Source organism: Hylobates moloch, unplaced genomic scaffold (assembly GCF_009828535.3).
Source record: "Hylobates moloch isolate HMO894 unplaced genomic scaffold, HMol_V3 SCAFFOLD_4, whole genome shotgun sequence".
Lineage (NCBI taxonomy): Eukaryota > Metazoa > Chordata > Mammalia > Primates > Hylobatidae > Hylobates > Hylobates moloch.
This window is the reverse complement of record NW_026652279.1, coordinates 109,726,204-109,748,654: the sequence shown is the minus strand read 5'-3', so window position 1 is coordinate 109,748,654 and position 22,451 is coordinate 109,726,204. Positions and strand designations below refer to the sequence as shown.

The following is a 22,451-nucleotide window of genomic DNA, read 5'->3' as shown; positions in this document are numbered from 1 at the left end:
TGATCTGTGAAGTTTGTCAGTCTCTGAATGTAATTTGTGTTTGGCTTGCATTTATGAAAATGAGAAGAAAATTCACGAATGTACCTTACATATTTTTAGGTTTAGCCTCTTGACCTTAAAAATAGTGGATTTATAACTTAGGATCTTTTTTTTTCTATTAACCTGATTATATAGCCTTTCAGGATATTTATTACTTTGTAAAATGTAATGCAAGGAGATAGTCTTAAAAAGTTGAAACACAGGTTGTAGGCTAAACATTTTTCTTAACCCGTTTGTAACTCAAAACTCATTGTTCCACAGAACCATGTTGATAGGAGTCTTGAGTTTTCCACACCAGCCTGTTAATTCTGTTTACCTGAAAAGTGTATTACCACTAATAATGTAGGCTCTAACCCCTATGGAAATTTTATTTCTATAGGGAATTGTGTCTGGACTCTAATGCAGTATGCCGGGAATGCACCTTCTTTTTAGCAGGACAGGGCTCTTGAGTGTGGGGCTTCCTTTGGCCTCTTTTTCACAATTGGGGAGGACAGAGGTTTCTATTTTGTCCTGGACTGTTACAGAACATGACTAAGTCTTAGAGACTTCTACCTCCCCTCTGCTCCTGTGCCTAAGGCAAGCCTTGTAAAGCCTTCTGTGGACCCACACTCCCAGGTTTGCAAGAACAGAGGAAGGCTTATCCCACATCTCCTACCATAGCCCCACTCCAGTCAGCATCACCCCTGCCCCACCTGAAACCAGCTTTTACTTAGACCGGAGGTTCTCAACCATCTATGTCTCACTTGTGGTGTACACTAAAGAGTTTACTTAACGTGCTGTTTTCATACACTGTTGATCCATCAGCAAGTCCTGTTAGCTCTACCTCCAAAAGAGATCTGAAATCTGTCCACGTTTCTCCCATCACCATTACTAAGTCCTGGAGGCTATGACCTAGTCAAAACCAGTGTCATTTTTTGCCTGGAACACTACAAAAACCACCTAACCTACTTCCTGTTCTAGCCCTCTTACAGTCTATTTACCAAATCGCTCAGCAGTTTTTAAAAGTATAAATCAGGTCATGCCATTTCCCTGTTTAAAATAATCCAATGCCTTCTCATTGCATTTAGAATTAAACACTAGGCCGGGCGCAGTGGCTCATGCCTGTAATCCCAGCATTTTGGGAGGCCGAGGCCGGCAGATCACCTGAGGTGGGGAGTTCGAGACCAGCCTGACCAACACGGAGAAACCCCATCTGTACTAAAAAAAAATACAAAATTAGCCGGGCGTGGTGGCACATGCCTGTAATCCCAGCTGCTAGGGAGGCGGAGGCAGGAGAATCGCTTGAACCCGGGAGGTGGAGGTTGCAGTGAGCCAAGATCGTGCCATTGCACTCCAGCATGGGCAACAAGAGCAAAACTCCATCTGAAAAAATAAAAAATAAAAAAAGAATGAAACACTAATCTTTACCATAACTATAAGGCCCTACGTAATCTCACCCCTAGCCACCTGGCTGCTACATCCTCACTTTGCTTTCCTCTCCCCATTGTACCAGGCCCTGGCTACACCTCCTCAGATCCATCTTTGGGGCACTGAACTATCTGTGTCTTCTACTGCGCTCTTTCCTTCCAGACATCTTGGCTGACTTCTCTCATTTAATCCGTGTCTTATGTCAAAGCTGTGCCCTTAGGAAGACCTTCTCTGACCACCCTATTGAAGTAGCCAACCCACTCCCCCAATAATCTCTAATAAAACATTGCTTTATTTCCTTCTCAACCCTTATCACTCTAGTTTTATTTCTTCTCTTAGTTCTTCTTGTCTCTTGTATTAGAATTTAAGTGCCATTGTTGACTTTGATACCCCAAGTATCTAGAAAGTGCCTGGCACATAATAGGCACTCAATAAATATTTGACAAATTAGTGAATAAATGAAGACTTTGCATTCTTATATCTACTTTTTTCATTCATTGATTAATTCATAAATAATGGTATGGGGAAGTAGTAGTAGGAAGGGTTGGGTCTAGTTGACATGATCCAGAAAAATGATATGAGGCTAGTTGGAAGGAAGGTGGAAATTTGAAGGTAAAAATAGCCTGGTAGCCAGTGAGAAAGTACAAGCACTCAGTCTGATCAGAGCAGTGTCAGGTAGCTGGTTGTGAAGCTGCCCCTTCTGCATAATTTCTCAAAAGTCCCATCTATTAACAAGTTTGAAACTAATATATAAACATTACCTGCTGTACATTTTTCCCAATCTTGTTTTCCTCATCAGATACTAATTTTCATATAGGGAAATTGTCACATTTATTAAATGAGCATTCTAAAAGGATATCATTTTATTATGTGTAAGGATCACTCTTAGTTGATAGATGTTTAATTTAAAAAATTCAAATAAAGTGGAGAATCATTAAAAAATGGTCCGTGCATCCCTTGTTTTATTTTACCTTAAAATATATAAACATATGTTCATTCACTAATCATGTTATGTAAGGCAGGAGTCAGAAAACTTTTTCTGCGAAGGCCAGATAATAAATACTTTCGGATTTATGGGCCATATAGTCTCTGCTGTAACAGCTCAACTCTGCTTCTGTATTGGGAACACTGCCATAGACAATTTGTATATTAATGGGCAGACTGTCTTAGGAAAATGTTATTTACAAAAACTGCAGATGTGCTGGATTTGGCCTGTACACCCCTAATGTATGAGTTTTTCTTGCATAAATCGCTCATAATGCATTGTCTCATCTAGATCAAATCAAAATGAGAACTTATCCTGTTATCAAGCAGTCTTAGGGCAGACCCTTAGTTTTTGTGACTTTTCCCTGGTCCTTTCTTTATAGCTGTCCTTTGCAAGTCTCTGTGGAGTCTTTCCAAGCATTAGGCTTAGGTTTTTATAGAAAGAACTCTTTCTATTCACAATCGTATTTCATTGGCATTTAGGTAATAGCTATTTATATAATGATAGTATTAAGTAGAACTTTTATAAATAAGTTTGGTAACCAGCACAAGCGAGTCTTGGTGAGTTGCAGTTCACAGTCATAGTGGACTGTAGGGAGTAGCCCTAGATGTTCAGCATGCTGTGAAAGGGTTTTTGTTGTTGTTGGTTTTTTTTTTAGGGAACTTATAGAAATGCTGGCAATTTCAAGAAACCAGAAGTTGTTACAGGCTGGAGAGGAAAACCAGGTAAGTGGCTTCTTTTTAAATTAATTAATTTCTCTTTGTTTTTTAATTAAAAGAAACAAACTTGATTTCTGCAAGTTTCCTATTTATATTTACTTTGTGTGGGAACAGGAATATTGGATCCTTTTAAGTTATTAATTGAAACTTTAAAATTGGTATTTTCTTTGTATCATTTACTTAAGATAACAGTGTGCTTAAGAAGAATAGTTGCCTAAGGGTTTAGCAGTATTTTATTATTTTTTCTTACAATTCTAGTTACACTTACATGTTTATTTTTGTCCTTTGAATTAACCAAGAAAGGCTTGTTGTATGGAGATTACAACAATATTTAGAATCAAAAGTTAATGCTCAAAAACTTAACCCTGTATTGTAAGTATAGTTCCCTAATGCAACTTGAACATGAGGGGAAGTAAAAGAGCATACAACTCATATTAGACATTGCCTTATAGGTGTGAAAGTATGGGCAGTTTTTATTTGCTCAGTTTTCTGTGCTTTCTAATTTTCCATGGTGGGTGAACAGACTTTTTTTCCTGATTCAGAAATTTTTTAGAGGTAAGAAGATAAATTTTATATTATGTTTTTGGCACAATTAATTTTTTCTTTTTTGAGACAGATTCTCGCTCTGTAGCCCAGGCTAGAGTGCAGTGGCATGATGACTGCTCACTGCAGCCTCAACCTACTGGACTCAAGCGAACTCCCACTTATCCTCACCGGTATCTGGGACTATAGGCATGCACTATAATGCCTTACTAATTTAAAAGAAATTTTTTTTTTGGTAGAGACATGGTCTCACTGTGTTGCCCAGGCCAGTCTTGAACTGTCTTGAACTCCTGCCCTCAAGGGATCCTCCCCACCTTGGCCTACCAAAGTGCTAGGACTACAGGCATGAGCCACCATAGCTGGCCAAAAAAAAATGTTTAAGAGAAAATGAATGGAGAGGATTAACCTTTCTAAAGAAGATGTAAAGGAGAAGAGGAGACAGTAATACATCTTTTGTCTGCGTCATTATCTTAGTTCTATTTTATGTTTTGAGGGCAGGGAAATCTGACAGACTGAATAGAAAAGTGTCAGTGAGCCTCAGTAGGGGAGGAGGGGATCCAGATGAGGCCACAAGCTAGGAAAAACAGCTAACCTTAGGGGTAGTAAGGTTTTTGTTTTGTTTTTTTCAAAAAAGAAAGAGGCTAGAGATAAATATGTTAGTAGAAGACTACTAGTCTCTCAGGTACTCTATTAATACCCGTGGGATTAAATAGGAGTTTATACAAAATGTGCAAGAATTAAAATGCAAGGCTTGACTTTATTTGATAGACACTTATTAAATGCTTGCTATGAGCCAGGCACACAGATTATTCAGAAGGCGATAAGACCTATAATCAGCACTGACCTTTCTTGTACTTTTTAAAGAGTAGCAATTTTGTGAATTGTATCTTGTACTTAGTACTGTGGATTCCTATGTAATTTTCATTGAAACTGTTAATATTAGAGAGGGATGTGCCCATTGGAAAATTTTCTAGCCACCATTTTATTTGGATATTTATAATTTTATATAGCATTTTAGAATTAGAAAGGATCTTAACGATGTTCAGTTCAACCTCCTGTGAGACTGAGCTCCAGGGTGGACGGATGAGCTAGAGGTTAATGGTGAGTGGAACCAGAACCTAGGTCTTCTGACTTTAGTTGAATAATTTTTTTCTACTGAACAATAAGATCTGAAGAGAATATTTTTTACTCATGGGTAGTGTACAAATTAATTCAACCTGTGTAAACTTCTTGAAAGTTGTCAGGGAACTACTGTGTACTAGCTTTAATAATACAGCTTTTATAGAAATGGAAACCTAGCTTTCTCCTACGATGTGGGAGGAATGAGGATTAGAAGTCTATTAAATACATAGAATATACTTTACTTTTTACAGAAAAAGCTTTCTATTGTTATTTAAAATACTCTTAATATTTGGCAGTTTGTAGCTCAGTCTTTTGTCTATTGTATTAGAATTCCTGTAAAATGAGAGGAACTTCATGTCAAAAGGAACTTGAAGAGGCATACCTGTACTTTTTAGTCTTCAACAAATTTTTAAAAATAGTTTTAAAATTGATTCTGAATTTTGATAGCTATTTTCTTTCTGAAGTAGTATTCTCTACTTAGCACAGTAAAGTAAGGATATTTAGACTAGACTTGCATCTTAATTCTGTACTGGGGTGGTGATCGTAATAACTAGCCTTTGCTGAACTCTTCCTGTATGTACTTGAAGTGCATTATATCATGAATCCTCACAATAGCTTCATGTAATGGCTATTATTAATATTATATTCCTTTTCCTATTAAGAACACAGGCTCAGAGAGGCTGGTAACTTTCCCTGTGTCACACAGCTAGCAGATGGAGGACTAGAGATATGAACCCCCAGACTTTCTATTTTGTGTGTTTTATACTTCATGGTTTTTGCCATATTTGCATACCACTTGTTTGTTTACTGTTTTATGAAATCACTGTATTTTTTTTTTTTTTTCTGAGATGAAGTCTCGCTCTGTCACCCAGGCTGGAGTGCAGTGGCGTGATCTGGGTTCACAGCAACCTCTGCCTCCTGGGTTCAAGCGATTCTTCTGCCTCAGCCTCCTGAGTAGCTGGGATTACAGGCATGTGCCACCACCCCCGGCTAATTTTTATATTTTTAGTAGAGACGAGGTTTCACCATGTTGGTCAGGCTGGTCTCAAACTCCTGACCTCGTGATCCGCCTACCTCGGCCTCCCAAAGTGCTGGGATTACAGACATGAGCCACTGCGCCTGGCTGAAATCACTGTATTTTTAAGATCATCTTCATCGTAAACAATACTGTGCATAAACTCAGAGTTTCAGTGTGTCAGTTTTTTCTAATATATATTAGCATAAATGTGTAAGTGTAAAAGTTTTTTTAAGTTCTTGGTGCCACCTAAAATCATCTCAAATACCAAATTTTGGGAGAACTTTCATCATATATATACATATATATATTTGAGATGGAGTTTCGCTCTTGTTGCCCAGTCTGGAGTGCAATGGCGCGATCTCAGCTCACTGCAGCCTCTGCCTCCGGGTTCAAGCAATTCTCCTGCCTCAGCCTCCCGAGTACCTGGGATTGTAGGCATGCACCACCACACCTAGCTAATTTTATATTTTTAGTAGAGATGGGGTTTCTTCATGTTGGTCAGGCTGGTCTCGAACTTTTGACCTCTGGTGATTCGCATGCCTCGGCCTCCCAAAGTGCTAGGATTACAGGCGTGAGCCACCGTGCCTGGCCTATATTGTATTTTTAAGGATAAACTTTTTTTTTTTTTTTTTTTTTGAGACAGAGTCTTACTCTATCACCCAGGCTGGAGTGCAGTGGCGTGATCTTGGCTCACTGCAACCTCCGCCTCCCAGGTTCACGCGATTCTCCTGCCTCAGCCTGCTGAGTAACTGGGATTTTAGGCGCCACCACACCCAACTAATTATTGTATTTTTAGTAGAGATGGGGTTTCACCATGTTGGCCAGGCCAGTCTCGACCTCCTGACCTCAAGTGATCTGCCTGCCTCAGCCTCCCAAAGTTCTGGGATTACAGGCATGAGTCACTGTGCCCAGCCATAAGGATAAACTTTAAAATTGTGTCTTCCCTAGGAAATCACTAAACTTGCTCATGTTGCCATATTGCTAGTTCTGAAAGACTAGTTTTTATTTTGTTTTGTATGAAAGAATAGCTGAAAAAGTAGAAAAGTTTGATAATAATGTTTCTCAAAATAATCATAGGTAGGCTATTTTTATTCTTAACAAGAATTAGGAATAACATTTTGAAGGTGTTGAAATTTATAGCCTAGCCAATTCAGTTATGGATTCTTCGTTTCATTGGAATGCAGCCTTTCAGTAGTCTATTGTCTGATTTAATTGACTGTTATCTGATAGGTCCTGGAGTTGTTAATTCACCGAGATGGGGAATTTCAAGAACTAATGAAATTGGCACTTAATCAGGGAAAAATTCATCATGAAATGCAAGTTTTAGAAAAAGAAGTAGAGAAGAGAGACAGTGATATTCAGCAACTACAAAAACAGCTAAAGGAAGCAGAACAAATACTGGTAAGTTGACAGAGGTTGGTTCTTAAGGTTAAAAAAGGATGTTGTTTAGTCTGTTTCTGAAAAATCTGTTATCAAGATTTTGAAGAGCAGAAAACTAGACTTTCCAAGTCTAAAGGTGATATCTTGTCACTAACCATTGCCAGTGATTAAATGAAAAGCTATTGTCGTTCTCTTTTTTACTTACTGTTTTCAGATAGTCTGCATTACTTGTGAGCCACATTTTCATTTGCTTAAAGATTTTACAGGATTGAATTATAGAAATGGAAAGTTTTACTTTTATCCTGGTCTGATGTAAATTTTAATTATCAGTAGTCTAAATCTCTTTTTTTTTTGGTCTCTGATCCTTAGGATAAAAATCAGGGAAATTTTTCATTTTTTATATCTTTTGAAATCAGTAAAAATATATACACATTTTATAAATTGATTAAAATTTACATTAATTTAGTCATTCATCCGCATCTAGGTAGGATTTGGACATATATCAAGGATCCTAGTTTTCCCTCTGCTGTTCTTGGCTACTATTTCAAAGAGGCAATTTATTTGCTATTATTCGCCCAGTTACTTCACTAAATACTAACTAATATAACATGATAGTATTGCAGAAATAGCTGAGCTTGATTCTCATGTCGACCAGACATTGCTGGCATCCTTACCACTGATGAATCTCTTAACAAATGTGTTGAAATGAGCTCCAGTAACTAGAAGCCTGGGCAGTTCAGGGTAAATTAATACCCCTACTAAGGAAACAACTCACTAGTAAATAGTTTTTAAAAATATATTAAAATCAGGCCGGGTGTGGTGGCTCACGCCTGTAATCCCAGCACTTTGGGAGGCCAAGGCAGGCGAATCACGAGGTCAGTCTGTGATTGAGACCAGTCTCAGTTCGAGACCAGTCTGGCCAACATAGTGAAACCCTGTCTCTATTACAAATACAAAAAATTAGCCAGATGTGATGGTGTGTGCCTGTAATCCCAGCTACTCAGGAGACTGAGACAGGAGAATTGCGTGAACCTGGGAGGCATAGGTTGCAGTGAGCTGAGATCGCGCCATTGCATTCCAGCCCAGGCAACAGTGCAAGACTCTCAAAAAAAAAAAAAAATTAGCCAGGCATGGTGGCTCACACTTGTAATCCCAGCACTTTGGGAGGCCAAAGTGGGCAGATCACCTGAGGTCAGGAGTTCAAGACTAGCCTAGTCAACATGGTGAAATCCATCTCTACTAAAAATCCAAAAAAACTTAGCTGGGCATGGTGGTTCATGCCTGTAATCTCAGGTACTTGGGAGGCTGAGGCAGGAGAATCTCTTGAACCCGGGAGGCAGAGGTTGCAGTGAACTGGGATCGCGCCACTGCACTCCAGCCTGGGTGACAGAGGGAGACTCTGTCTCAAAATATATTATTTATATGTTTATATATATTATATATATTAAAATCTGTAAATATAGATATAAAAATCCTTATGTATGTAATACTTGCTTATCAAACAAAATTCAGAAAATACAGAAAAATGGAAAGAAGAGGGAAAAAACTGCCTTTAGTTCAGCTGTGGAAAGAATGCCACTAATCATAGTTTGGTCTATTTCCTTTGAGTCTCAGGTGTATTTGTTTTTTAGCTTATTGTAGTTAGCAGGATACTAACAGACTTTCAATTACTGTTTATTGAAACTTAAGCATTTTTCATATAATTGTATCCACTTTGTTTGATTTTCCCACTTTGTGTTATAAATAATTAAAGACAGTGAACACAGGACCATAAAACTAAATTTCATGACTTAAATAGTAGTAACTAACATTGATTGAGCACTTAGGCACCAGGCCCTGTGCCTTGCATTTTATATGCATTACTTCCATCTTCATAACAGTTTATATAAAGTCAGTGTCATCATTTAGAGGAAGAAACCAATACTTTAATAACTAACTTGCCCATGGAGGCTAAAAAGTAGATTGAATTTAAACCTTGATCTCTCTGACTTCCATACTCTTTTTTTTTTTTTTTTTTGAGACAGAGTCTTGCTCTATTGCCCAGGCCAGAGTGCAGTGGCTCAATCTTGGCTCACTGCAACCTCTGCCTCCTAGGTTCAAGCGATTCTCCTGCCTCAGCCTCCCAAGTAGCTGAGATTATAGGCGTGTGTCACCACGCCCATATAAATTTTTTGTATTTTTAGTAGAGATGGGTTTTTACAACATGTTGGTGAGGCTGGTCTCAGACTCCTGATCTCAAATGATCTGACTGCCTCGGCCTCCCAAAATACTGGGGTTACAGGTGTGAGCCAATGTGCCTGGCCTGACTCCATACTCTTAACCACTGCGTCATAGTCGAAGATATGCAAATACTAGGTTAACTTCATTTTGTCCTTTAGTGTACCTGGGGGCTTGGAGGGAATGTTTTTGTGATAAAGTCATTAAACATTGAGGTGATATATAAACAAATAAGAATATGAATTCAAGGTTGTATCTTCCAAACTAGGGGGAAAAAGGTATTTTATTCTTGAACTAGTTGCAAGAATAGGATGTTTTTGGGGTCATGCATAGTCTGGATGTCTTCTGTGTGTTGATGATAGAAGACTTGAAGAAAAAGACAATCCAATTTATGTTTTGTTTCTACAACTAATTTGTGAATGGGAGATTAGTTCATAAATATAATATTTCTTTCATTAAATATGACTGAAATAAATAATGTCAAGTGGTATTTCAGAACATTACAGATAAATTGTTGGGATTTCCAAGTTTCAAAGATTGTTATTGTAGGATAAAGGATCTTGTGAATTAAGCCAAAAACTAAGTTTGATATAGTTGAAGAATAAATCACATTTTTTTAATGTTGTTTAAATTAGGCAACAGCTGTTTACCAAGCAAAGGAGAAACTCAAGTCAATAGAAAAAGCAAGAAAAGGTTAGTATCATGGGAAGACCGAATGACCTGAAAAGTTAAGATTCTGGTTTCAAGAAACCAGTACAAGAGGATATTACTGATAATCATTTGCTGCTGTTGAAAAGATTCAATAAATTTTTATGGTAAAGTGTGTTATGTTCTAGCATTGTGCTAGGTGTTGTGAGGGAGGTAGAAGTATTACATCCTTTTTCAGATTATAAAAAGCAATTACTACAAGGCAGTTTATGGCTGTGTGCCCAAATGTACAGTAAAAACAGTTGAGTTTATAAAATTGGTGGGAGAGGGAAAGAGAAGTATGGGTTAGAAGTGGGATTTGTACCAAATCTTGAAGGCTAGGACAGAGAGAGTGAAAAGACATCCATTGGACAACTGAGCTGGGACTGAAACATCATGAAGTCAGAGCCAGATGTACATGAAGTCAGAGCCAGTTATAGCCTTGGCATATAAGCACATTTGGTGGTGCAGAGGCCCATGTGCCTTCCTGCCCTGCTGTCCCTTTTTCAGAGGCTTCTGTTAAATCGCTAATATTCTTTTTTTTTTTTTTTTTTTTTTGAGATGGGAGTCTTGCTCTGTTGCCCAGGCTGGAGTGCAGTGGTGTGATCTCGGCGCACTGCAAGCTCCGCCTCCCGAGTTCATGCCATTCTCCTGCCTTAGCCTCCTGAGTAGCTGGGACTGTAGGCACCCGCCACCACGCCCGGCTAATTTTTTGTATTTTTAGTAGAGACGGGGTTTCACTGTGTTTGCCAGGATGGTCTCGATCTCCTGACCTTGTGATCTGCCCACCTCGGCCTCCCAAAGTGCTGGGATTACAGGCATGAGCCACCGCGCCCAGCCAAATAGCTAATATTCTTTGGAGAGTTAGGTTAGGCTTCTGTAGCAAGAAACAAATCTCTAGGAGCAATGACTGAGGCTGGCTGTTGACTTCTAGACCGTTGTTTGATTCTGTTTTTAATCTTCAAAAATTGTGCACACATACACTTTGTTACGTTGAAACGGTATCTAAAGTTTGTAAAATGAAGTGTGTGGTTCTCACTTCTCAGAGGTAACTATTAATGTTTGGTATATGTCCTAGATTTTTTTTTTCTAGCTCTGTGAGTATGTATATAATAAAAATACAAATACACATATGTACATATATTTTGAACAATCGGGTCATACCATACATATTATTCAGCAGTTTAGTTTTTTTTTTACCTAATGAATACATAGTAGACATCTTTCTATTTAGGTCTACTTAAGAGCCTTAGGGCATATTGATCAAACAGAGTGGTGTGAACTGTCTGCTCTGATTTCATAGCTTGAATGTCTTTGAGAAATGAAACACTGTTTTCTCTATTTGTGCTCACTATTGCTTTCAGAAGAGTAATGGTATTTAATGGTAGTTAATAATTGAGATTATTGAGTGCTGTCGTGCTGATCTCCGAAATTTGTTTATGTCAACTAATTTTTCTGGATTAGTGTCCTGTTTTTGGAGATTTAAGTTTATACTACATATGTAGGTATTGTTAAGGAAGGCGGGTGACTGAGATTATTTTATTTTCAAATAATTTAAAATTAAATATGATGTGTAACTTATAGATACATTTCTAAACTTGTATGTTTGTTAGACTACAGGTTATACTGTCCTCTTAACTCTTTCAGGTGCTATCTCCTCTGAAGAAATAATTAAGTATGCACATAGGATCAGTGCCAGTAATGCTGTATGTGCTCCACTGACCTGGGTTCCAGGTAAACATACTCGTCTTTTATACTAGATATATGTGGTTTTGAAGATTCTTAGGTGACTATGTACAGACATAGATTTAATTTAAAATGTATTTATCCTTAGAAACCTCTGCCACATATTTTCACATCTTTAATGGTTTATAGGTAATGATATAGGCCATGGTTTTTATAAATTCGGTTTTCTACGAAGCCATTGTTGCTAGGGACTTTGTTTCTTTCCTCTTTTGAAATTGATAATTTTTTAAAGTACAAGATAATAATGTGATGTTTCTAAAGCTTTGGATTTATATACCATTATATCAGGGCTGGCCAGAAGCAAACTCCTTAGGGCCATTAGGATTTCCACAAAGGTTCCACCCTGAGAAAGACAATTCCAGTTCTCTTAGATGCTAAAGACAAAGTACTGTGCACCCAACAGTGAACACACAGGGTTGGAAAGAGCTGGGATAATTAGACAGCAAAAGAGAGGATCAAGCTGCAACTATATTGACAGTGGATGAAACATAAAACAGGAGACGTAAGGTAGCAGCCTTATTGGAGGAAGGGGAAATATTAATAGTTATTTCCAGTTCAGTAACTTCTGAAGGTGCTATGTTACCATGCTGAAAGCACTAAGGGTGACTGTAATTTTGGGGATAAGTAATCTGCAGTTGGTGAGATGTGCCCAAAAGGTCAATCCAAATCTGGTCTTTTGTCAACCACATACTGCTATTTACTGTGCTTTCATGTTTGGGATGGACATTACCTGCTCCTGCTATTTCGCCACTTACAGGAATTAGTTTCTGAATTACAAGATCAAAGAGGTTGGTTAGAAAAAGGTTTTATCTTAGACAAGGTGGCATGAGGAAAAAAAAAGTAAAACAAAAAGATGGAAAATTTTAAAAAAAAGATTTTAAATTGAGACAGTCCTTCTGTTAAACATTCCAGTCCTTTCTGTCTTATAAGTGTCATGATTTTTTTCTCCCTTGCAGCACAATCATTGTCATTTTCTTGCTAGAAAATACAGTTAAGTTTGAATAATTGAGATTATTATAATTCTCTTAAGTTGTCATCTGGAATGTTTACTAAAAAATGACATCTCATTTTTTTAAAGTAAAGAAAATAGTATATTCTTGGGAAGATTCAGAAAAGAAATTAAAATGTGTGTATTTTAAAAAGTAATATGCTATTAATAACAATTTATAAGGTGACTTTTATATTTCTTTCTTTTCTTTTTTTTCTTTCTTTTTTTTTTGAGACAGGGTCTTGCTCTGTGGCCCAGGCTGGAGTGCAGTGGCGCAATCTCAGCTCACTGCAATCTCCGCCTCCCGGGTTCAAGCGATTCTCCTGCCTCAGCCTCCCGAGTAGCTGGGATTATAGGTGCGTGCCACCACGCCTGACTAATTTTCTTATTTTTAGTAGAGACAGGGTTTCATCATGTTGGCCAGGCTGGTCTTGAACTCCTGACTTCAGGTGATCCGCCCATCTCAGCCTCACAAAGTGCTGGGATTACAGGCGTGAGCCACCGCACCCGGCCAGATGACTTTTATATTTCAAAATTGAAAATGTAGCCTGAAGTTTTCAGCGTGAACCAAGGAAAATGAGTATGTCAAAGAACATATTAAAATTTATTTTTTAAAATATGATTGAATTAAATGCAGTCTTTATTGTTTTAGGGGACCCCCGGAGACCCTACCCAACTGATTTAGAGATGAGAAGTGGGTTACTGGGTCAGATGAACAATCCTTCCACTAATGGCGTGAATGGCCATTTACCAGGAGATGCACTCGCAGCAGGAAGATTGCCAGGTAATGTTAAGCCGAAGAGTGTTTTCAAACCGATCAAGGTTTTCCAGAGATGACAAGGTTGGAGTATCTGGCGGTAAAGCAAGTTTGAGATTCCCGACACAATTTTTTTTTTTTGTAAATTTGAGACAGTCTTGTTGTATCGCCCAGGCTGGAGCGCGTTGGCGCAATCTCGGCTCCCGGTTTCAAGTGATTCTTGTGCCTCAGCCTCCCGAGTAGCTGGGATTACAGGCGTGTGCCACCAGGCCTGGCTAATTGTTATATTTTTAGTGGATATGGGGTTTCGCCTGTTGGCCAGGCTGGTCTTGAACTCCTGACCCCAAGCAGTTGCCTGCCTCAGCCTCCCAAAGTACTGGAATTACAGGTGTGAGCCAGTATGCCTGGCTCTCAGACCCAGTTCATTGTAATAGCTGGATTCTTTGCTGGTTTATTCTGCTCTCTAAAGATTCACCTTGAGGGAGGTATGAAATCAGAACAAGCTACCTTTCTCTTATTTGTAAATATTACACTGTCTTCCTCATGCATTTGGCCTCTCTTTTTAAATTATTGCTCTAAACATAGCTTTTTTATAATTGTGAAACATGCTATGTAAATAGAGTACGAGAGTTTACGGAATAAAGTGAACGAACTCCTGAATAACCCCCAAGTTAACAAAATGAACAACAATAGCTTTTTATAAACTTTTATAACTTTATAAAATAGTATTTCTGTGAGACCCAGTTCATTCTGAGCTTCAGTTTTCCTCAAGTTTTTCATAGGTTTGTGCTGTTTTTATATATATTTATTTTATATTATTTCTCATCTTTTATAGTTTGTAGGTGACTTTTGATGTGGTAGAACATTTGGGAAGTAGAAAAAGGCATTTAAAAAAGGAAAAAAAAATACCTTTTCTGAGGCAGTCACTTTAAATATTTTAGCCTGTTTCCTTTTTTCCCCTGTATATCTTTTGCTGAATGTTACATCATAAGGCTGTCCCTGTGTCATTAATAATGCTTTATATGCATCATTTTTGTTAGCTACCTAAGGTACAATCGGGGGAACTCAACTGTGATATCCTTGGATATCACCTCATATTCCTCATGTTTTAAAAGTACAGGAAAAACAGATATGGGGAGTGAGTCACTGCCACGTTTTGGACCAAGGAAGGGACGGACCTAGAAACAGTCTTCCCCAGCCCCATCCCAAGGCCGATACTCTCATATCATGGTGCTGTCATTGGAGAGGGTGTAGTGTAATTGTGGCCCACTCCATGGCAGAGAAGTTAGATGAGGCGTCAGAGGCCAGAGCTGGCAAGCAGGAAATTACCCACTGGGGTTCCAGCTTGCTGGGAAGCTGTCCTTTGGGATTCTGGTGAAACCTGCTAGGAAACCACCTTTAGAGACGCCACTGAAAGTTGCTATGGTGAACACCACTTAATGTCCTGCACACCAACCAGGCATCACAGCAGTAAAGGAAACAAAACCACCCGATCCAGGAAGTGAAACTTGTTTGCCAGTGGAGTCCCACCTGTGCCCTCTACTGACAAAACTTAATTGTGGCAGCTGGCAAAGGAGAAATGGTTGCAGGGGCCAGAGAGAAGGGTAAATTTGAAGCTAACTGGCATACTTTCGTAGTTAATACCATAACTCTTTCTTTTAACCCTTTAAAAATCTGCCTTCTTTCTTTGAGTCTTGAACTCTACCTGTTTATGTGCTCTGTCCCTTTGCTTCGGAAATACAGACTTTAAATGTGACTTGGGCACTTTTTTGTAAAGTATTTCATATGCATACATTGCTAATCAAACCCTCTTTGATGAGAGTCATTTACAATAGCAGTTCCTCTATCAAGAAATCATTCAAATCTATTATAATACTGAAGTACCTATTACTTGTTTATAATATGTAGAATAATCTACATAACCTAGTATACATAAGTATGTATTATATATGCATATAATAGATACATAGATACAGGAAAAATTTGTAATTATAAATGTCTTACCAAAGAAGAATTATGTCAGCTGACTAAATAGTTTCTTACAGAGTAGTGTGATTTTTAAAAAGAAAGTCCCCAGTTGCTAAAATACCACACTTTTCCTTGATAAATTTGATTTTTATTAATTTGGACAAATGTGTATTTTTTTCCTAGTCTTAAAAAAATTGGCACAATAGCTTATGCCTGTAATCCTAACACTTTGGGAGGCTGAGGTAGGAGGATAGCTTGAGCCCAGGAGTTGGAGACCAGCCTGGTTAACATAGTGAGACCTCATCTCTACAAAAACTTCAAAAAGTACTCAAGCGTGGTGGTGCATACCTGTAACCCAGTTACTCAGGAGGCTGAGGCAGGAGGATTGCTTGAGCCTAGGTCAGGGCTGCAGTGATGTGTTCATGCCACTACACTCGAGCCTGGGTGACAGAATGAGACCCTGTCTCAATAAAAGAAGAGAAAAAACTAAAATTAAAAAAAAAAACTTCAAATTGTTGCATAAAGGGGAAAATAAGAACTAGATTAATTACAAATAGAGCTGTTCTTATCTATGCTTCTTTTTTTCTCCAGATGTCCTTGCTCCACAGTATCCATGGCAGTCAAATGACATGTCGATGAATATGTTACCACCAAATCATAGTAGTGACTTTTTGTTGGAACCTCCTGGGCATAATAAAGAAAATGAAGATGATGTAGAGATTATGTCAACGGACTCCTCAAGCAGTAGTAGTGAGTCTGATTGAAAAACCGTTAAAGACAATATACAGAATTGAATACTGTAGAATTCTGTTTCTTTAACAGTAGCAGGGAAATGTAAACTACAGGTGACAAAGAATAACCGGGTAAACACTGGCTTTGGTAGAATTGTGCAGTCATTAAAAGTCAAAATGAACTTTCTTTTTAAAGCCAAAGATTATAGTTTTTAGTTTTAAGCCACTAGGTAGATATTTAGGGGAATAGTCAAAATTTACTGTTGAAAAAGCAGTTGCTATGTGCTATCTTACCCTGTTCTGTTCCAGTTGTGCTGGATTTGTACATAGCTCTTCTAGAAATAGAGTTGAGGGAAATTATCCACGTACATATCACTAATAGCCTTCTTGGAATTATTTAGAAAAGCATTTTTAAACTGGCAGTGGATGACTGAATAGGCATCATATTTCTTTTTGTGTGTCACTTAAAAGTAACAAAAACTCCCATTTAACAGTAAAGGCTCTTGGCTTCTGTTGGAGGAATGGGAAATTGTCTCAATTTGTACAGTTTGTAATTATTGTAATTTTTGTAAATAAATTTGTTTGTACATTGTATGCTTTTTTTAGTTTAAATATACTGTCAGTGTAGGTAGGAAATTATTTCTGTAAATCCAGTTGCATTTTATAATAGTTGAGTGACTAATTGAATTGAAACCTATTACAACTAATAGGTTTCTCAAAGGCTCACATTCCTATTAGAAGAAATAATATTTTTAATAATTGAAAAAATTTGCCACAGCCTTGTTGATTTTAAGAACAGATTGTGTGAAAAGATTAAGAATGGAAAGCAACCATTTCTTCCCTTCACCTTCCTCTTCTTACAGTTCCCCAGGAGTCATTTTTAACCACTTTTAATTTCTGGTGGTAACCTCTGTGTTTAGGTAATATGCTTATACAACTATTTCTTGGTATCAGTTTTAGACAATGTATCTTCTGATTTCAAAGGTAATACAACATTTAATGTGAAACATTTAGCGAATACAGTAAAGCACAAAGAAGAAAATAAAATTGTTAGCATTCTACCCAGAGATAATATCAATTCATATTGTAGTGTAGATTTTTTTAAAGTTCACATACACTCTCTTTTGTAAAATGAGAATAATGTTTATTTCCTGAGATACTGCTGTATTTTTTAATTGCTAATCTATATTCTTCAAATGAACTGAGAATTCCATTTTTCCATCATTTTTTCCTTTTGATTATTTTTGATCTCTAGAAAAATTGGAAAATAGGAGATTAATCTTATATTTTCACCATCTAGAATTAAGGACATACAATGTTTGAATGTCTTTCCCTCCAGGGCTATTTTTATGAATGGACTAACACAATATCTAATTTTAACCTTGCCTTGTCCGTATACTAGGAATATTGATCCATGTGGATACATTCTTGAAAGATTTACTTTAATGGCTAAAATTTTACTGTGGTATGTGCCATAATGTAACCGCCTGTTTTTATCACCAAATCTTTAGGATAGATTCAAAAGGATTGGGTTTTTCAAATTCTTTAATACCGTATTAGTTTTCAGTTGCTGCCGTAACAAATTACCATAAACTTGGCTCAAAACAACACAAATTTATCTTAGTTTTGTACATCACAAATGCGAAGTGGGTCTCACCTAAAATCAAGGTGTGAGCAGGGCTGCATTCCTTCCTGTAGGCCATAGGGGAGAATCTGTTCTCTGCAACTTCCGGGTTTTGGAGGCCGCCCTTGCTCCTGCTCCAGGCCCCTGGTTGGTGAGTGTTTCTCATTCTGCATTACTGTGATGCTCTTCTGCCTACCTCTCCCATATTTAAAGGATCCTGTGATCATTCTGAGCCCACTGGATAACCCAGGATAATCTTCTTATTTAAAGTGAGATGATTAGCAACCTTTATTCTGTTTGCAACCTTAATTCTTCTTGCCATGTAACAAAACAACATTCATAGGTTCTGTAGATTGGGATTTAGACATCTTTGGGGAAAGGGGGTTATTATCCAGCCTATCAGAAATAATCCAAACTTTTCCCCTGAAAATTACACAAATATACATTCTATCAGTTTTACAGAAAGAATGAGACTTAACTATATAAAGTACTAAGTCAATATCATAAGTCTATATATTTCTGAATTTTTTTTTTTTTTTTTTTGAGATGGAGTCTTGCTCTGTCGCCCAGCCTGGAGTGCAGTGGCTCTATCTTGGCTCACTGCAAGCTCCACCTCCTGGGTTCATGCCATTCTCCTGCCTTAGCCTCCCGAGTAGCTGGGACTACAGGTGCCCACCACCACGCCTGGCTAATTTTTTTGTATTTTTAGTAGAGACGGTTTCACCATGTTAGCCAGGATGGTCTCGATCTCCTAACCTCGTGATCCACCCTCCTCGGCCTCCCAAAGTATTGGGATTACAGGTGTGAGCCACCGTGCCTGGCCTGAAAATTTTTTTTAAAGGTTTTTGTGTGTGTCCCAGTAGATGCCCTTAAAATAACTGCCTCTGGAAATGATTTGTCTATAAAAGGTCATAAACTCAAATTTATCTTCAGAGACAAGGCCACTAACACAAATGTAAGGAGTGGCTAGATATTACTTAACAGGGAGTGGTAGAAATTTTGGCCAAAACTAGTGTATGCCCAGGCATTTAAAATTAGATTATATAAACTGTGGGACAAATCTAGCCCAAAAGTGCCCGTTTTGTTTGTTTGTTTGTTTATTTTTCCAGAGATGAGGTCTTACTTTGTTGCCCAGGCTGTTCATGAACTCATGGCCTCAGGCAATACTCCTGTCTCAGCCTCTCAAAGTTCTGGGATTACAGGCCACCATGCTGGGCTCACAAGTACCAGTTTTTGATCTTGGTATAACTTTGTGCAGTTGTCACTTTGGGAAGCTGGAGTGAGATCTGTCTAAGAATTAAGTATTCTGAGGTTGCGAGTGGACAAATCCATCCCTCAGCTGCATCAGCAGTTATTCTTAAGTGGTAAAGGGAAACACCTTGGGGCTAAAAACAAAGGGTAGAGGAAGAAAAACATTTGCAAAGCCACACTTCTGTAGGCAGATTTCTGAATTTGTTCATAGGAAGTTACTGTCTTGTATTTGATTCTCTAGTGTCCCCTTTAAGGAAATCTGTAGGCTGTTTTTTCTTTCCTACTGATAAGTATAACCTTTAACTCTGGGGATGTTATTCAGCCTTTTTGAAATGGTCTTGGTGCTAGCAAGACTTGTAACTGTTTAAGGGTCTCTCTTCCACTAATCTTATCCTCCTAAACTTCTGCCATACTTGTGACATGTGAAATTCATGGGTGTTCTGAGTAGGTTTCTGTTTTCTAGCATAAGCATAGTGCCTGCCACTTTGTAGGCACCCAATAAATAATTATTGCAAGAATGAATCTCAGCTCAGTGCAGTGGCTCACACCTATAATCCCAGCACTTTGGGATGCCAAGGTGGGCAGATTGCTTGAGTCCAGGTGTTTGGGTCCAGCCTGGGCAACATGGTGAAATCCCATCTCTACAAGAAATGCAAAAATTAGCCAGGCATGGTGGCACATGCCTATAGTGCCAGCTACTAGGGGAGACTGAGGTGGGAGGATCACTTGAGTGTGGGAGCTGTGATCATGCCACTGCATTCTAGCGTGGGTGACAGAGCAAGACTCTCTCTCAAAAAAAGAATAAATTTCAATTTATGTCCCTGGAGGACTGGCTTGAAGATGTTAAAGAAAACTCTAAGGGCCCCCTTTACACCTCTTGTTTAAAGCCAGAATCCACTTAACGCTAGACCCTTGCAGGGTGCCCTACCTGCATCTCCCCTAACTATATAGCCAATACAAAGAATTAACCTCCCATAGCTCACTGAAAGAAGAGAGAATAACAAATTATATAAAGAGGCATTTCTGAGGCAATAGATGTTATTTAATTATAAACTGAGTATTAGATGATAACGAAGTTTTGTGAGCAGTTAAACAATGGCAGTGTGGTTCTGTAGAGCTATGTCTGCATATTGAGCTGAACTGTAAGAGTGAAATGGGGTGACGCCAAGGATTGTCTTTAAGATACCAGTGGGAATGGTAGAGAAAGAACCTATGAAAGCCACTCTTTAAGAACAATGAGAACAACAAATATATCAAAATGAACTCCAGAATTCAGGAAATTAACCAAAGGCAATGTGGGAAGTTTTACTCAAGAAAACCACCTGAATCTCAGCAAGAACAGCCTGCTTTGTAGCATTTCCACTTACCCTAATTTCATCTCCTTCTCCCAAACTTTGTGTTAGCCTTGACAACCAACAGTGCCACAATCCGAGGGAAAACCAGCAGCCACTGGAGGGTGTAGAAAGGCTCTGAAGCTCCCTCAAAACACCATCTGCTGAGAATTGTTATTTGACCTGACAGTTCTGTGTGGCATTTTTCTGGAAGTCTCCCTTCACAATGTTGCAGAATTTTGCTCCTTCAGCTAAAATTGGGATCTTGTCACACAACCAGGAAAATTTGGGCATGCAGACACATTGAAGTGTGAGTAGGGCAGGATTTTATTGAGAAAAAAGGAAAAAAGAAACCAGCAAAGCAAGATGGAGTGCTGTTAATAGGCCCCCCACCCCACAGATTGATTCTTAGATCAGTCACCACACAAGCTGAAGAGAGCAGGCTCCTCCCCTGTAAGACAGATATTCCCCGGGGCTCCACCCACTTCCCCTAGTGCGCATGTCGGGCTCCAGTCCTTTGTGGGCATACCAGACAAGCCCTGGACAGATTCCCTCATGTGCAAAAAAGCATGTGATATAAACACTTAATGGGGCAAGGTGAACATTCTCAAGGGACCCTTTCTTATCTGCCTAGGCATTTGGCTGTCTTATTCCCCCCTCTAAAGAAGTACATCTGGCCGGGTGCGGTGGCTCACGCCTGTAATCTCAGCACTTTGGGAGGCCGAGGTGGGCGGATCACGAGGTCAGGAGATCGAGACCATCCTGGCTAACACAGTGAAACCCCATCTCTACTAAAAATACAAAAAATTAGCCGGGCGAGGTGGCAGGCGCCTGTAGTCCCAGCTACACGGGAGGCTGAGGCAGGAGAATGGCGTGAACCCCGGGGGGCGGAGCCTGCAGTGAGCCGAGATCGCACCACTGCACTCCAGCCTGGGTGAAAGAGCGAGACTCTGTCTCAAAAAAAAAAAAAAGTACATCTAACTGCTTTTAGAATAAGGATACGGGTAAGGATGAAGATCGAGCTTAACTGCTTCCTGCTAACAGGCAGTGTTGTTTTGGGAAAATAGCAGTCAGATTTCCCTCAGGCCTACCTAAGGGTCCCTGGCAAAAGGGGCCATCCTCCAAGGCTGCTTTGCATGACCATTTGGAATTTGATGGCCCAAAGGCTAGAAGAGACAAACTGGGTTATTGGAAAACATATCAAAACAAAGCAAGGTGGGGGTAAGGACAGCTCAGAAATCCCAAGGCCTTTTACCGGTTTGCACAGGGAGAAAGAGGCCAAAAGCCCCACTGGTAAAAGACCTTTTACCCTTTTGCCAGCATATCAGGCTTCTGGGTTCCCTTCCCCTAAGCCCAATCCTAAGCCAAACAGTAAGGTTTGGGAAATTAATTCTTCCCAGTTTGGAGGATGCATCTAAGGGGAGTGTCCCATAGTATGGAGACATAATTGCCTATTAGTGAAGAAAGGACAGGAGGAAAAAGGAAAAAAGGTGTTTTTTCCAGAGGAGTCCCAGATGTTCAGGGTGCATTTGAAAGTGGTACAGACTGGCTGGGTGCAGTGGCTCATGGTTGTAATCCCAGCTGTTTGGGAGGCTGAGGCAGATGGATCATCTGAGGTTAGGAGTTTGAGACCAGCCTAAACAACATGGTGAAACCCCATCTCTACTAAAAATACAAAAATTAGCCAGGTGTGATACACACCTGTAGTCCCAGCTACTTGGGAGGCTGAGGCATGAGAATCTCTTGAACCTCAGAGGTGGAGGTTGCAGTGATCTGAGGTAGTGCCACTGCACTCCAGCCTGGGCAACAAAGCAAGACTCCGTCTTAAAAAAAGAGAGGGGTACAGACTGAAGATGAATGGCCACTCATCTAGAACGAGGGGAATGAGGCATTCCAGGTTCCCTTCTCTTCCTAGCAAATACCCAGGGTATGTGAGCG

At 39.1% G+C, this 22,451-nt stretch overlaps 1 protein-coding gene across 3 annotated transcripts in view; it reads left to right on the top strand.

Moving 5' to 3' along the window:
* Positions 1-16,901, top strand: part of MED4 (mediator complex subunit 4) — a 153,638-nt gene extending 136,737 nt beyond the window's left edge. For all 3 annotated transcript variants that reach the window (XM_058437871.1, XM_032150854.2, XM_032150853.2), the window contains 6 exons: positions 3,090-3,156; positions 7,064-7,234; positions 10,066-10,123; positions 11,765-11,851; positions 13,504-13,635; positions 16,168-16,901. In XM_058437871.1, coding sequence (XP_058293854.1) covers positions 3,103-3,156; positions 7,064-7,234; positions 10,066-10,123; positions 11,765-11,851; positions 13,504-13,635; positions 16,168-16,340 — 675 coding nt within the window. In that variant the 5' untranslated portion in view covers positions 3,090-3,102 and the 3' untranslated portion in view covers positions 16,341-16,901. The remainder of the gene's footprint in view (positions 1-3,089; positions 3,157-7,063; positions 7,235-10,065; positions 10,124-11,764; positions 11,852-13,503; positions 13,636-16,167) is intronic.
* The last annotated feature ends 5,550 nt before the right edge of the window (positions 16,902-22,451 follow it).